The sequence below is a fragment of the Schistocerca serialis genome, chromosome 5 (genome assembly GCF_023864345.2).
Source record: "Schistocerca serialis cubense isolate TAMUIC-IGC-003099 chromosome 5, iqSchSeri2.2, whole genome shotgun sequence".
Classification (NCBI taxonomy): Eukaryota; Metazoa; Arthropoda; class Insecta; order Orthoptera; family Acrididae; genus Schistocerca; species Schistocerca serialis.
Window position 1 is genome coordinate 706,221,361 of NC_064642.1, and position 16,828 is coordinate 706,238,188.

At 46.8% G+C, this 16,828-nt stretch overlaps 1 protein-coding gene across 1 annotated transcript in view; it reads right to left on the reverse strand.

Annotated features, from left to right (window-relative positions):
* Positions 1 to 790: 790 nt before the first annotated feature.
* The window catches only part of LOC126482187 (odorant receptor Or2-like), a 37,419-nt gene continuing 21,381 nt past the window's right edge, over positions 791 to 16,828 (reverse strand). Inside the window, exon 4 of the mRNA XM_050106166.1 lies at positions 791 to 844. Coding sequence (XP_049962123.1) covers positions 791 to 844 — 54 coding nt within the window. The remainder of the gene's footprint in view (positions 845 to 16,828) is intronic.

The window sequence follows — 16,828 nt, forward strand, 5'->3', positions numbered from 1 at the left end:
CAACAACAACAACATATGACACGCAATGCCTCCACAGGATAAATCTTGAAGAACGAGATGACTTTCCAAGTATTGCACTTCTTCCGCTTAATGACTGTGTAACTGAATCTGGAAATTCTAAAACTGTTCTGTTGTCGACTGTAAAAACATTTTAGTGCACTATAAAATGTAATGTCGTGGTATATTTTTACTTACCTGAAACTTGGCTGAATTTTACTTACTGACAACTCTTGGTACTCTTGCTTAGTATAGAAATTATGTAGTAATAAGGAAAAGTCTCAGTTCGAAAAACATATTTTTGATTTTTAGTATTATTTATTTGCGGTAGAATATAATGTGTTAACAAAGACACTGGATAGTTATAGATTTACTCTTATCGTAGCAATTAATACTAATGTACGTAACACGACTGCATTACAAGCCTCATAAACAAATTAACACTAGCCCGAAGGAAACTTGATTTTTAGAATAGTACAACTGATGTTACAATGTTGATTTATGCGACAGTGTTGTTTACAGCGTGAAAGGACACTTTGGTGCATGGATCTCGAATAATTACAAGTACGTTAAAAAGTGAAGGTAGGACAAAACAAAAATGTTTCATGATTTTGTATAAGGCTGTGACACAGTTGTGATGATTGCAGGTGTTGGCAGCCATGCATGAGTTCCCGAGTCTTTTCTAAGCTCGGCCGAAGAATGTAACGACCCCAACTGGCTATGTCGTACTTCCCAAAACCTTTAAGACGTTCTCCACTGTCCTGTGCAGGAGCGCCGTATTCCTTCTTTCCGATCAGTTGTCCAAATTTTGAAGAAGTGTGTAGTAAGAGTACGTCGCCTGAATCAACTGAAAACAGTAACGTGATATGAGATTCAAACATTAGTTGCTCGTAAGGTTTGTCATTAGCATAAGCAATCTTTATTATGCTTAGGCATTACCATAGTCTCATGTACAGAGTGGCCGAATCTGATGTTACTTACATATAGTGCAGACTTGCTGCGCCCGTGATACAGCATGAGACCAGACCCTCGATCGATATAATAATTTCGGCTAACCGTACGGAATACCATAAAACAAAGAAAACGGAAGATATAGAGAACATTGTACCTACACTCGATGATCCTTATTAACGTTTAAAAACTCTGAAGAGACGCAGATGAAGCTGAGATAATTAATTTAATACACTGATGGCCATTAAAATTGCTACACCAAGAAGAAATGCAGATGATAAACGGGTATTCATTGGACAAATACACTCCTGGAAATTGAAATAAGAACACCGTGAATTCATTGTCCCAGGAAGGGGAAACTTTATTGACACATTCCTGGGGTCAGATACATCACATGATCACACTGACAGAACCACAGGCACATAGACACAGGCAACAGAGCACGCACAATGTCGGCACTAGTACAGTGTATATCCACCTTTCGCAGCAATGCAGGCTGCTATTCTCCCATGGAGACGATCGTAGAGATGCTGGATGTAGTCCTGTGGAACGGCTTGCCATGCCATTTCCACCTGGCGCCTCAGTTGGACCAGCGTTCGTGCTGGACGTGCAGACCGCGTGAGACGACGCTTCATCCAGTCCCAAACATGCTCAATGGGGGACAGATCCGGAGATCTTGCTGGCCAGGGTAATTGACTTACACCTTCTAGAGCACGTTGGGTGGCACGGGATACATGCGGACGTGCATTGTCCTGTTGGAACAGCAAGTTCCCTTGCCGGTCTAGGAATGGTAGAACGATGGGTTCGATGACGGTTAGGATGTACCGTGCACTATTCAGTGTCCCCTCGACGATCACCAGTGGTGTACGGCCAGTGTAGGAGATCGCTCCCCACACCATGATGCCGGGTGTTGGCCCTGTGTGCCTCGGTCGTATGCAGTCCTGATTGTGGCGCTCACCTGCACGGCGCCAAACACGCATACGACCATCATTGGCACCAAGGCAGAAGCGACTCTCATCGCTGAAGACGACACGTCTCCATTCGTCCCTCCATTCACGCCTGTCGCGACACCACTGGAGGCGGGCTGCACGTTGTTGGGGCGTGAGCGGAAGACGGCCTAACGGTGTGCGGGACCGTAGCCCAGCTTCATGGAGACGGTTGCGAATGGTCCTCGCCGATACCCCAGGAGCGACAGTGTCCCTAATTTGCTGGGAAGTGGCGGTGCGGCCCCCTACGGCACTGCGTAGGATCCTACGGTCTTGGCGTGCATCCAAGCGTCGCTGCGGTCCGGTCCCAGGTCGACGGGCACGTGCACCTTCCGCCGACCACTGGCGACAACATCGATGTACTGTGGAGACCTCACGCCCCACGTGTTGAGCAATTCGGCGGTACGTCCACCCGGCCTCCCGCATGCCCACTATACGCCCTCGCTCAAAGTCCGTCAACTGCACATACGGTTCACGTCCACGCTGTCGCGGCATGCTACCAGTGTTAAAGACTGCGATGGAGCTCCGTATGCCACGGCAAACTGGCTGACACTGACGGCGGCGGTGCACAAATGCTGCGCAGCTAGCGCCATTCGACGGCCAACACCGCGGTTCCTGGTGTGTCCGCTGTGCCGTGCGTGTGATCATTGCTTGTACAGCCCTCTCGCAGTGTCCCGAGCAAGTATGGTGGGTCTGACACACCGGTGTCAATGTGTTCTTTTTTCCATTTCCAGGAGTGTATATCATACTAGAACTGACATGTGATTACATTTTCACGCAATTTGGGTGCATAGATCTTGAGAAACCAGTACCCAGAACAACCACCTTTGCCCGTAATAACGGCCTTGATACGACTCGGCATTGAGTCAAACAGAGCTTGGATGGCGTGTACAGGTACAGTTGCCCATGCAGCTTCAACACGATACCACAGTTCATCAAGAGTAGTGACTGGCGTATTGTGACGAGCCAGTTGCTCGGCCACCATTGACCAGACATTTTCAGTTGGTGAGAGATCTGGAGAATGTGCTGGCCAGGGTAGCAGTCGAACATTTTCTGTATCCAGAAAGGCCCGTGCAGAACCTGCAACATACGGTCGTGCATTATCCTGCTGAAATGTAGGGTTTCGCAGGAATCGAATGAAGGGTAGAGCCACGGGTCGTGACACATTTGAAATGTAACGTCCACCGTTCAAAGTGCTGTCAATACGAACAAGAAGTGACCGAGACGTGTAACCAATGGCACCCCATACCATCACGCTGGGTGATACGCCAGTATGGCGATGACGAATACACGCTTCCAACGTGCGTTCACCGCGATGTCGCCAGACTCGGATGCGACCATCATGATGCTGTAAACAAAACCTGGATTCATCTGAAAAAATGGCGTTTCGTCATTCGTCCACCCATTCGTACACCATCGCAGGTGCTCCTGTCTGTGGTGCAACGTCAAGAGTAACCGCAGCCATGGTCTCCGAGCTGATAGTACACGCTATTGCAAACGTCGTCGAACTGTTCGTGCAGATGGTTGTTGTCTTGCAAATGTCCCCATCTGTTGACTTAGGGATCGAGACGTGGCTGCACGATCCGATACAGCCATGCGGATGAGATGCCTGTCATCTCGACTGCTAGTGATACGAGGCCGTTGGGATCCAGCACGGCGTTCCGTATTACCCTCCTGAATTCACTGATTCCATATTCTGCTAAAAGTCGTTGGATCTCGACCAACACGAGCAGCAATGTCGCGATACTATAAACCGGAACTGCGATAGGCTACAATCCGACCTTTATCGAAGTCGGAAACTTGTTGGTACGTATTTCCCCTCCTCACACGACGCATCACAACAACGTTTCACCAGGCAACGCCGGTCAACTGCTGTTCGTGTGTGAGAGTTCGGTTGGAAACTTTCCTCATGTCAGCACGTTGTAGGTGTCGCCTCCGGCGCCAACCTTGTGTGAATGCTCTGAAGAGCTTATCATTTGCATATCACAGCATCTTCTTCCTGTCGGTTAAATTTCGTGTCTGTAGCAAGTCATCTTCGTGGTGTAGCAGTTTTAATGGTCAGTAGTGTATAAGACGCATGGAGTCGCAAATGTCGGGAAATATCCCAAAAGTGGATGAGAAATTTTGGGCATGTGAAATCATGACATAATTGCCTCGCCACAGATGCGTCGGTTGAGTCCGTTGGTATGTCGCACCTGAGCTTCGTAAGCCAGTTCAACTGTTCAGGTCGATGTAGCTATGAGTCCACTTGGTCGACTTAGCGCATGGAACACATGGTAGAGTACAGCGTCAAGCTTGCAGTATTTTCTTCACTGTGTTAAACACTTATGTGTTTACATAGAGGTAAAATTTACTGTATTATTTATTGTTGGTTTATTGTAAAGTACAGTACAATACTACAAAAACCTACCGTACTGCGTCGCAAGTGAGTGAGTATAAGCTTCTGGATTGCGTCGTTACCGATAAATTACCTACACTACTGGCCATTAAAATTGCTACACAACGAAGATGACGTGCTACAGACGCGAAATTTAACAGACGGGAAGAAGATGCTGTGATATACAAATGATTAGCTTTTCAGAGCATTCATACAAGTTTGGCGCCGGTGGCGACACGTAGAACGTGCTGACATGAGGAAAGTTTCCAACCGATTTCTCATAACACAAACAGCAGTTGACCGGCGTTGCATGGTGAAACGTTGTTGTGATGCCTCATGTAAGGAGGAGAAATGCGTACCATCACGTTTACGACTTTGATAAAGGTCGGATTGTAGACTGTCGCGATTGCGGTTTATCGTATCGCGACATTGCTGCTCGCGATGGTCGAGATCCAATGACTGTGAGCAGAATATGGAATTGGTGGGTTCAGGAGGGTAATACGGAACGCCGTGCTGGATACCAACGTTCTCGTTATCACTAGCAGTCGAGATGACAGGCATCTCATCCGCATGGTTGTATCGGATGGTGCAGCCACGTCTCGATCGCTGAGTCAACAGATGGGGGCGTTTGCAAGACAACAACCATCTGCACGAACAGTTCAAAGACGTTTGCAGCAACATGGACTATCAGCTCGGAGACCGTGGCTGCGGTTACCCATCACGCTGCACCACAGACAGGAGCGCCTGCGATGGTGTACTCAACGACGAACCTGGGTGCACGAATGGCAGAACGTCATTTTTCCGGATGAATCTAGGTTCTGTTACAGCATCATGATGGTCGCATCCGTGTTTGGCGACATCGCGGTGAACGCACGTTGGAAGCGTGTATTCGTCATCGCCATACTGGCGTATCACACAGCGTGATGGTATGGGTTGCCATTGGTTACACGTCTCGGTCACTTCTTGTTCGCTCGCATTGACGGCACTTTGAACAGTGGACGTTACATTTCAGATATGTTACGACCCGTGGCTCTACCCTTCATGCGATCCCTGCGAAACCCTACATTTCAGCAAGATAATGCACGACCGCATGTTGCAGGTCCTGTAGGGCCTTTCTGGATACAGAAAATGTTCGAGTGCTGCCCTGGCCAGCACATTCTCCAGATCTCTCGCCAACTGAAAATGTCTGGTCAATGGTGGCCGAGCAACTGGCTCGTCACAATACGCCAGCCACTACTCTTGATGAACTGTGGTACCGTGTTGAAACTGTATGGGTAGCTGTACCTGTACACACCATCCAAGTTCTGTTTGACTCAATGCTCAGCCGTATCAAGGCCGTTATTACGGCCGGAGGTGGTTGTTCTGGGTACTGATTTCTCAGGATCTATGGACCCAAATTGCGTGAAAATGTAATCACATGTCAGTTCTAGTATGATATATTTGTCCAATGAATACCCGTTTATCATCTGCATTTCTTCTTGGTGTAGCAATCTTAATGGCCAGTAGTGTACGTTTTCTGATGTCTGTAAACGAAAAAAGAAGCGATGAAAGTAAAGAAACATAAAATAGAGAGACACTTCATGGTCTGATGATGGTCTGCAAAGACTGAAACAGGTTCCCATGAATAAATATTTAGCAATTAAGGCCGACTACTCTATTAAACTGTATTGTAAAACCGCTTTCCTGAAACCACGTTGTCGGAAATCATATACCCCTCCGTGCTTGACTGCTGTCAGAGACTTACCGAGAGAAAGGCGGCCCTCTTGACGGCGTAGAGCTTGCCAGCCGTCAGAGCCAGAGGCTTCTGGGCGCGGCTGATCACCAGCTGCAGCGCGCGCTTCAGCTTGCTGCTGCTGTCGCACCAGGCACAGTCGTATGCTGCCATCGCTACCGCCTCACTCTGTCAACACAACAGTACAGCACAACATGGTCCCAGCACGCCACACGCTGGAGCTGTATTATCAGTACCTATTTTCCAAAACGCCGCGCGTGGAAACGGGATTTTCCGGAGTTCATACCTCGGGTTCTACTCCTGAAGAAAAGATTGGACATGTATTTTGGATAGCTCCTGAGCTAGGGACCATTTGTATAACCAACAGAAAGATCGTCTTGTGTCAATATCCTACAGCATAGAGGCAAGATATGAATATTACACACTTCCTCCTTCTTAGGCAAATGGAGGAAAGCGGTTGGTGCTTTTTGCATTTGATGTGGCCTACGTTGCGTTTGATGGGACTTATGGAGGCACCATTAATTCATGTGCGGTTCTTCGGAAAACTCCAACAAAACGGTTTTTTAGTGTATTTTCGCCGTCACCAACGGACCAAAACACAGGCAAGGAGTCCAAGACAGCTATGCACAGCAAATGGCTAAAGAGATGGGGCCCATCCACGCTCGCACCAACATGGTGACCAAACCAAAAGTTCTACTGTCACCTCCGTGAAAATGTTAGTTATCTAGTACATGGATCACAGGATGCTGGGCTGTGATGTTATCCGTGCGTCTGGGTAAGACTACGCATTAACACGGTCCATCAGGTGATAGATAGTGGACGAAACGCGAGTGAGGGTAGCGATTTGAAGAGCAGAGGGAAAAAAGTGCCAAGGCTCGTGCCGTGGGAAAAAACCTCTGCGACAGTGGGATGGGTAGTAAGAGCAGTAGTGGCTTACTAGCTGCGATAGTTCATGCAAGGTTGGATTCGTTAGTATGGGTATCATGCATCATTACCGTGGGAAGCGATGGCGATGTATCCCAGTTGCTGCAGCCGCTACATTCCTGGAACAATCAAGATCGTTATACAGTAGTGGGAGATCGACCATAGATCATCTCACTGTGTGGGGGATGTGTGGAACTTGTTTGCATGCAGTGTACGGTACGGCTTCCCTGCGTGGTGCCACTTTTTCGGCAGTGTATTCCAGCTGGATATCCAGTAATGGTGTCTGATTAACAGGGGCTCACCTGTACCGTTGTGTTTGCGTGTGCTAGGCCATAGATGTTAGGTCCTTACAAGTATGTCTTTTGGTCTTTTACACTCCTGGAAACGGAAAAAAGAACACATTGACACCGGTGTGTCAGACCCACCATACTTGCTCCGGACACTGCGAGAGGGCTGTACAAGCAATGATCACACGCACGGCACAGCGGACACACCAGGAACCGCGGTGTTGGCCGTCGAATGGCGCTAGCTGCGCAGCATTTGTGCACCGCCGCCGTCAGTGTCAGCCAGTTTGCCGTGGAATACGGAGCTCCATCGCAGTCTTTAACACTGGTAGCATGCCGCGACAGCGTGGACGTGAACCGTATGTGCAGTTGACGGACTTTGAGCGAGGGCGTATAGTGGGCATGCGGGAGGCCGGGTGGACGTACCGCCGAATTGCTCAACACGTGGGGCGTGAGGTCTCCACAGTACATCGATGTTGTCGCCAGTGGTCGGCGGAAGGTGCACGTGCCCGTCGACCTGGGACCGGACCGCAGCGACGCTTGGATGCACGCCAAGACCGTAGGATCCTACGCAGTGCCGTAGGGGACCGCACCGCCACTTCCCAGCAAATTAGGGACACTGTTGCTCCTGGGGTATCGGCGAGGACCATTCGCAACCGTCTCCATGAAGCTGGGCTACGGTCCCGCACACCGTTAGGCCGTCTTCCGCTCACGCCCCAACATCGTGCAGCCCGCCTCCAGTGGTGTCGCGACAGGCGTGAATGGAGGGACGAATGGAGACGTGTCGTCTTCAGCGATGAGAGTCGCTTCTGCCTTGGTGCCAATGATGGTCGTATGCGTGTTTGGCGCCGTGCAGGTGAGCGCCACAATCAGGACTGCATACGACCGAGGCACACAGGGCCAACACCCGGCATCATGGTGTGGGGAGCGATCTCCTACACTGGCCGTACACCACTGGTGATCGTCGAGGGGACACTGAATAGTGCACGGTACATCCAAACCGTCATCGAACCCATCGTTCTACCATTCCTAGACCGGCAAGGGAACTTGCTGTTCCAACAGGACAATGCACGTCCGCATGTATCCCGTGCCACCCAACGTGCTCTAGAAGGTGTAAGTCAACTACCCTGGCCAGCAAGATCTCCGGAACTGTCGCCCATTGAGCGTGTTTGGGACTGGATGAAGCGTCGTCTCACGCGGTCTGCACGTCCAGCACGAACGCTGGTAAAACTGCGGCGCCAGGTGGAAATGGCATGGCAAGTCGTTCCACAGGACTACATCCAGCATCTCTACGATCGTCTCCATGGGAGAATAGCAGCCTGCATTGCTGCGAAAGGTGGATATACACTGTACTAGTGCCGACATTGTGCATGCTCTGTTGCCTGTGTCTATGTGCCTGTGGTTCTGTCAGTGTGATCATGTGATGTATCTGACCCTAGGAATGTGTCAATAAAGTTTCCCCTTCCTGGGACAATGAATTCACGGTGTTCTTATTTCAATTTCCAGGAGTGTATGTTTCCATCTATGGTTGTGGTCGTAGTTCCCCAGATTCAGAATAAATGGGTTCTGTGAATGTCTGGAGTTTCTGTACAGTCTTGAGGTGAGTTTGTGGATTACCTCCTTGAGAGTCTCAAGTCGGTATTCCCGGTGAAGGTCCGCGATGCGTGGCTGAAATTTTTATGATACATTCCTAAGATCTCGAACATCCTTGACAATAGGGGATGTCAAATGTGTACAGGATGGGCGTATGGGCAGGCGGTGGGCGTTATGGAATGATTAGGATTATTTTTAGACAAAGGCCATTTATTGGCGAAAGCATGTTGAAAGGGGCTACATAGGCCTAGGGAGGTGAGGGTGAGCCAGAGCTTGGAGTTTGGCGAAACGTTCGCGAAGCTACCGAAAGTGGTTGTCTGCCGAAACTAAGTCCACAGTGCCGCAGCACAGGGAGAAGCGGGAGATGTTCAATGCTACAGGACCCGCATCCGATTCGCGGGTGAGCAAGAATACAAGAGAGCGGGCCCGGCGACGGGCGGCTGGGTATATCCGACGCACCACGCGGCTTCCCCCGCCCTGATTGGTCAGGACTGAGCAAACCGTGCGGGCGGCATGGAACATTCCAGAGCGTTGCCTGCTAAGCGACGCCTGTGGCGGCGTTTCCTCGTAAGCACATGAGAGAGGCGCGTAATCAAGGTGCCCTTCATCGGTGCAGACTTCCTGTTGCTAAACCGTGAGACAAAAGAATTTACAGGCAGCTAACATTGCCGGCTGTGGCTTGGCCGCAATGGGAAAATGAAGTTACCGTTTGAAAGCTCATATAATAAAGTAAAAGCTCCTACTGTCTGGCTCGTCCTTTACAAATGAAACACCTTTCAGCTGTTTAGTTTCCAAACTTATTTTATTTGGCTACTAGTTTCAGCGTTTTACAACGCCTTCTTCAGGCCCCTGACCGACATGCAGGAAGATTCTGCCTCGGTTCTGATCAAAACCGGGGCCAGCAACGCTGGTATCGGTAGATTTTTGCTATTGCGATATCTTCAACCATCATCTGTCATCATCTGAGCCGGCAGATGATGGTTGAAGTGATCGCTACAGCAAAAATCTACTGATACCAGCGTTGCTGGCTCATGGTTTGATCAGAACCGAGGTAGAATGATCCCACTCGTCGGTCAGGGGCCTCAAAATGGCTAGCCAAATAAAATAAGTTTGGAAACAAGACGGCTGAAAGGTATTTAATTTGACATCCTTTATCGAACAGCGAATACCGCAACCATCTCTAAAAAGATGGACATGCAGATCTCTAACAATGTTCTTATCTTTATCCGTTTCCGAGGTATAGAGGTTCAATGGTACCCTAATTGTACACGTAAAATACGCACGTAAAATCCGGTGTGAGTCGGAAATGTAGTTTATTAAGTGACGTAGCACGGAGAAATATGTTGTCAAGCGGTTCGGAAAACTCCAACAAAACGGTTTTTAGTATATTTTCGCCGTCACCAACGGACCAAAACACAGGCAAGGATTCCAAGACAGCTATGCACAGCAAATGGCTGACATTTTTATAATATATTCCTAACATCTAGAACATCCTTGACGATAGGGGATGTCAAATGAAACACCTTTCCATCTGGGAACCCCATATCGTGGTACTGGGCTACATGTAGTTTTTTTTTCACCTAAAATCCTGTGTGATATGTAAAATTAGTGGCCCCGGCGGAGGTTCGAGTCCTCCCTCGGGATTGGGCGTGTGTGTTTGTCCTTAGGATAATTTAGGGTAAGTAGTGTGTACGCTTAGGGACTGATGACCTTAGCAGTTGAGTCCCATAATATTTTACACACATTTGAACATTAGTTTTGTGTTGTTTCAATTTTCATCCAAACATATTAGCGCTTTTTTATACTGACGGAGAAGACCAGAGCGGCAGTGGCACAGAGACGGACAGTAGTAAGTACTGGAACATAGTAGACAGTGGCTGTGTTATAAAAAGAGCATAGGAGACAATGGCCTCGTGAGAGAAAGACAGGGATAAAGGCAGTGGAACATAGTTGACAGCGACGGAACAGTGCTAGGAAAAGAGTGGAAGAGACAGCGCCAGAGGGAGAGGAATAAAGAGAAGAAAAAAAAAATGGTTCAAATGGCTCTAAGCACTGTGGGACTTGACATCTGAGGTCAACAGTCCCGTAGATTTGGAACTACTTAAACCTAACTAACCTAAGCACATCACACAGATCCATGCCCGAGGCAGGATTCGAACCTGCGGCCGTAGCAGCAGCGGGGTTCCGGACTGAAGCGCCTAGAACCGCTCGGCCACAACGGCCGGCCAATAAGGTGAAAAAAAGGTGGAAATGGCTGAGAGCTAGTGATAATGAGAGACAGAGTGTCCGACAATGACAACGAGGGTGAGAGATAGTGACTGTGAGAAGGGCAGCAGCAGTGGGAAGGAAGGAATGAGATATTAACATGAAGAGAGGGCAAGAGGGAGACCGTGTCAGTGAGAGAAGACTGTAGTAGTAGGACAGAACGAAGAGGACTGTGGGTGTGACACAGGAGGCAACGGTAGAGAGACATAAAGACAATAATATTCACTTGTGTTGAATGAGCGATTGAGCAAGCGGGTGTGAATGGGTATGGGCAACTTACAGCGGTGGACTAGTAGGTGTGAGTGAGTTACGGTTAGGGGAATCTAAGAGAATTTGAGGTGCACTTCATGTTAAAAAAGCAAGAATGTGTTCGGGAGCCAAAATTTTTGGATAATTTTTTATAGATGCTGAGGAAGGTAGAATGAGGCAGCTAGTACCACACTTTTCACTCTGAGTCTTTTAAGCGAAAAGGAACATATTCGCATTTTTTGTGCTCCAGTAAGAACATTTTTGCACTAGTCTGCTATAATGCTCAACAGTAGGTCCCTGTATGAGAAGAATCATAACTAACATGACCAGAGATCTTTTCACAAAAACGAGTAGTTAAACTCAGGGCCGGCCAGAAATTCTGCACGCGTGCGGTGCTCCTGCACATGTTCAACTTCCGGGTCACAGCGTGCACGCCGCAGCCGTCAGCGTTCATGTAGTGCGTGTTTCTACGAAAAGATGTCGCTTTATCCACTTGCTTGGATACTCTGTACCGGCGCATTGTAGTGCTCTTTCCACAGCTTACAAGCCAACCATGGGAAGGTATTTCGCGTATTAAACATTTAAAACACTGTCACAATCTACTTATTGAGACATCTACTTTTATGTTAACAGTTTAACCCAGTAAGACAAGTGATACAGTTAACAACCGTGGGTTTTTATTAAGGCAGCTTGACTGACGGCACATAAATACGCGTAATGTTTTTGTTCTAGTATTTAAGAAAGAGAGCACTTTCCTGTAACTAATTCTCGGTGCCCTCAGTTACACACACATAATTTCTGTCTCACAGACCTCTGAACAAAATGATAACCGCAGACCTCTCGATGATAGCCTGTTATTTCAATACCATTATTGCTATATCTTTCATCAGTTCCGTCTGAAATCTGCATAATAACCGACAATTAGATGAATGTTATGTTTTATCTTCAGCTGAGCATAGCCCTTCACACATTAAAAAAAAAAAACCCTAAATGTAAGTATACATTGGAACAATCGGTTTAATGACCAATTTTCCTGATAATAATGTAACATGGCGCAGAATGAGGCAATAATGCACAGTTAGTAAACAATAAATTTTAATTATGAAAGGAATAAACCCAAACACATTTATCACTGGTCATGAGAAATGATATAGCTAATATCGGGCACAAAAGCAAGGCTCATTGACAAACGCAAGCAGTTGCGAACATTTTCATCACTTATGCTTGATCGAAACCTTGATTTATTCATTTTCATCACCGAGAAGAATCTTTCACGAACATATGTCGACCCGAACATGGACATAACTCTCGCGGCTTCTCGGTGCAGGTGTGGAAATTCTTGTTGTGAAAAATTTTCGCAGAATTCTTTTGTACTTCGCACTGCAAAGAACTTCTCCTTCAGTCTTGTATTTCACTGTAGGTCATCAGTTCCATCTGTAAATCATTCGGAGCACCTTCAACTGACGACGAGAACGGTCGAGCAAAGAGGCGAATGACAGGAGACCAACTCGTAACATCTGCAAATTTTGCTCGAAATTGTTTCTTAATTTTTACAAGTATTGATACGTATTCTTGAAATCTAGAACTTTCATGCACCAGTCCAAGAGTCGGGAAATGTGCAGTGTTTTCTGTCAATAGCTGGCTCTCCCAAAGCGCAAGCTTCCTTTCAAAGGCATTTACTTTTTCCACCATATCAGAAATTAAATTATTTTCACCTTGCAAACGGACGTTCAGGCTGTTCATGTGAGACGTAATGTCCACGAGAAATGCAAGGTCTGATACCCAACAAGGGTGTTCCAACACTTTTTCCCTTCTCACGTAAGAATGTTACTATGACCAAACGTAAACCAAAAAATATTTTCAGCATTTTACCTCGACTGAGCTAGCGTACTTCAGTATAGTAAGGTATGTCGCTGTACTCCGCTCCTAATTCCTCAAAGACCCGCCGAAACTGGCGATGCGTAAGCCCATGTGTCTTCAGATAGTTTACAGTACGCACAACAATTTACATGACGTTTGCTAAAGTTACTGATTTTGCACAAAGCGCCTCTCGATGCAGAATTCAGTGAATTCCACGCAACGTCTCGTCTGTGCGCCCTAGCTTTTTGCGCATCCGTGCTGCGAGTCCTCTCTGATGGCCTTGTATTGATGGTGCTCCATCTGTGGTTACTGAGACTAACCGATTCCAGTCCATACCGACACCATCAATCGCTTGCTCGACAGCTAGGAGTAAGTCCGCACCTGTAGTAGTCCCTTTCAAAGGTACTAAGTCCAAAACGTCTTCTATTACACAAAGTGCGTTGTCGACACCTCGTATGTATATCACAACCTGGGCTGTATCTGTAAGATCTGTTGCTTCATCGAGCGCAACAGAGAAAGCAGCAAAGTCTTTATCCTTATTTATTAGCTGCCTGTGCACATCGCCGGCCATGGCACTGATACGTCTTGTCACTGTTTGTTGGATAGACTGATTTCTTGATATCTGCTAACGTTCGTCGGACACACAAGTTCAGCAGCATCAGTCAGACACCCTTTCCCAAATTCACCTACGGAAAAGGGTTTCCCAGATTGTGCAATTCTTAATGCGATTTTAAAACTTGCTCGCAGTGAAGATTTAGTGTGGGTGTCATCCTGTAAAATTAAAAACAGTACATTGTACAGCGTACAGTGAAATAGACATAAATGTAACACAAGAAACTAAGAGTTCAAGAAGCATCAGTTACTTTGACGTACAGTAAAATCGAGTTGATGTGTCTCATCCATTTTCTTAAGGACATTTAATTTTGCTTGCCGTTCTTCACTGTTGAGTACACTACACTCGTCTTAGTGATATGTATTGTAGTGTCTTTTAATTGAAAACTTACGCTGGCCGCCTATTATTCGGCGGCACAGCAAACACTGTGAGTTTTCGCCAACGGCTACAAAAAAGAATTGCAGTTCCCAGTCATTTTTAAACGAATGAGAACATAGACCTCCAGTCCTTTGCTTTTTCACAGTACCTGCCATTTCTCAGTACTTCTCTGTTGAGGTTACGGTCACCAGGGGTAAACGAGACTGGGTATGTTGCGCTCTTTTTTTTTTTCTTTATTGTGATTTCATGCCCCTGCCCCATATGGGCAGGGGAGGGCTGTCAGCAGCACAATCCGCCGCTCTTCAGCCGAGTGACATGACAACTAAAACAAGAATAAAATAATACATACATAAGGAGGAAAAAAAGGGGAACATAAAACAGAGTAAGGGGAGAAAATGGAGGTAAAAATACACTGACATGTAGACATTCATTGGGGACAGTTAAAAAAGTCACCAGAAAGTTAAAAAACACAGTTGGCGATTCGTAAAACACAGAGAAGACACTGGATGCGCATGCACAGGTTAAAAGTTGGCCACAGTATTAAAAACACTCCGAAACAACACACTTAAAACCTACTTGGAGCACACACGACGAAGAATAAAACCACCAGGCGGGACCTGCCGAGGGATATGTTGCGCTCCTGATTGTACCACATAAACAGGGAAGAGGAGCCGCCACCGTTCATTTAGGACACATGTCTAATAACAGATGTCGCTGTCGCACACGTGCGCACGTGTGCAGCACTTCCGCACGTCTGCACACTGTGCAGCGTTTCGCCGGCCCTGAGTTAAATTCATTTGTGCATTAGAACTATCCATTTGCTAGAAAACTTAACAATAAGGTATGTCTAATGTATTTTCAATAGTACATTTAATTATCCAATACACACTTCGAAGCACAGCTTCATCAACGCTTCAGCTGGTTATCAAATGCACTCCATTGTGATGTCAGCACGCCAGAAACGCGTGTCTGCGAATTTCAGCAAAGTCTATATATTCCTAGTACCATCGAGATATTTCAAGCGTGCATGTATAATTCTATCGTCATTGCCGTAACGAGAGTTATGTATCTTCTTCATTTCCTCGAAGGATTCGGCGGTCACAGCGATACGCTGCACAAGAAGGTAAGGTTCCTCTTGTACACTACCGCTTCGAAACATTTAATTATGAATCGTACACAGTGAGGAATTCTTATCAACTTACAGCATCAACTGTCACAAAATCGTGCCCAGGTTTATATGTCTCCCATGAATGGTCTTTCGTCTTAACTTTCCATGATCACTCGTGACCGATGTTACCTATATACCCTCCACGCTAATAGAGTGGATGGCTTCTAATAAAGTTTTACCCATTTTTCCGAGAGGATGCTTCATACTGGTTCAATAGGGGGGTGGGGGGGTGGGGGGTGGGGGGTGGAAGAGAGATCTGGTGAGATTCAGCTAAATTACAACAGTGGCACCTAGAGGGCATACAAGAAAGACTGGGATTGCAGGGAGGCACTAGAGCTGCTGACAAGTGTGAGCGGAAGAATTCATTTGCGTCTTACAAATTCCAGTCGCTGGATACCAATCGGGAAGCGCCAGCCACGTATGACTGTGGTGCACTAGTATATCCGGGACATTCAGTGCAAGAACAAACTTGTTCATATGGAGGACAACGTCCCTTATAATGATGATCTTGGACAATAAACGACGATTACCGAGAAATGGGTCACACCTGGTCAAACAGAGGATGTTGTATCCTACGAGAAGCCGCAGTACTTGCTATGAAAACGTGCACAGTTTACTGCTCCAATCCACGATGTGGGAGGCGAAGAAGTACCAAGGGAAAGTGGAGAAACTGAAGAATACAATCACTTTGAGTGGACCGGAACGAGTGCAGGTAAAACAGCTCCAGTGACATAGTCGATGACGAGTGACAGGAATATGAGCGGCTATACCGGCAGGCCAACACATCTCCTCAGAGTCGACTGTTACGAGAAAAGGAGAACAAAGACGACTTACGTGGGAGCACATCAACGACGGAACGCGGACCGCAAAGGTTATGGAAACTGAGAACATCCACAATCCATTTAGTGGGGTATACCAAGAATTATGAGTATCTGAATCCAGAAATGAACACTGCCAGAGGAATACCTACACACTACGCGTAACTGACAAATCTGTAAAACGTAAACTGTCTTTATCATGTTCATTGAATGTGGCATGCTTCTTTATGTCAATGGTTAGCAATAGGCCGATGTTATAATTGTTTAGACAGATGAAGGAAGCTGTCAGGTTTTGATGGACTTTCCGAGGCCACAAAGTGCCACACAACAGTAATTTTGGTATTAGAGATCCCGTATATGAGTATAACGTACTTATTTTTTCCTTTATTTCTTCTTAAGGTTTTGTTTTTGAGCCTATGTAACGAAATAACGTTTTAACAGTAAATATAATCAGCACGCCAGACTTGGTTAATCCGTCATAATTACGAAACATTTTTGTCGTCTAGAAGGCAGCCCCAACGTAAATAAAACCGTAAATACAAATCAAAAAATTGGCCCGGTGCGAATAGTACTCGCACACTGACGTTTCCGTACAAACTTAATTACGTATTACTTCCAGGAATCGAAATTCTC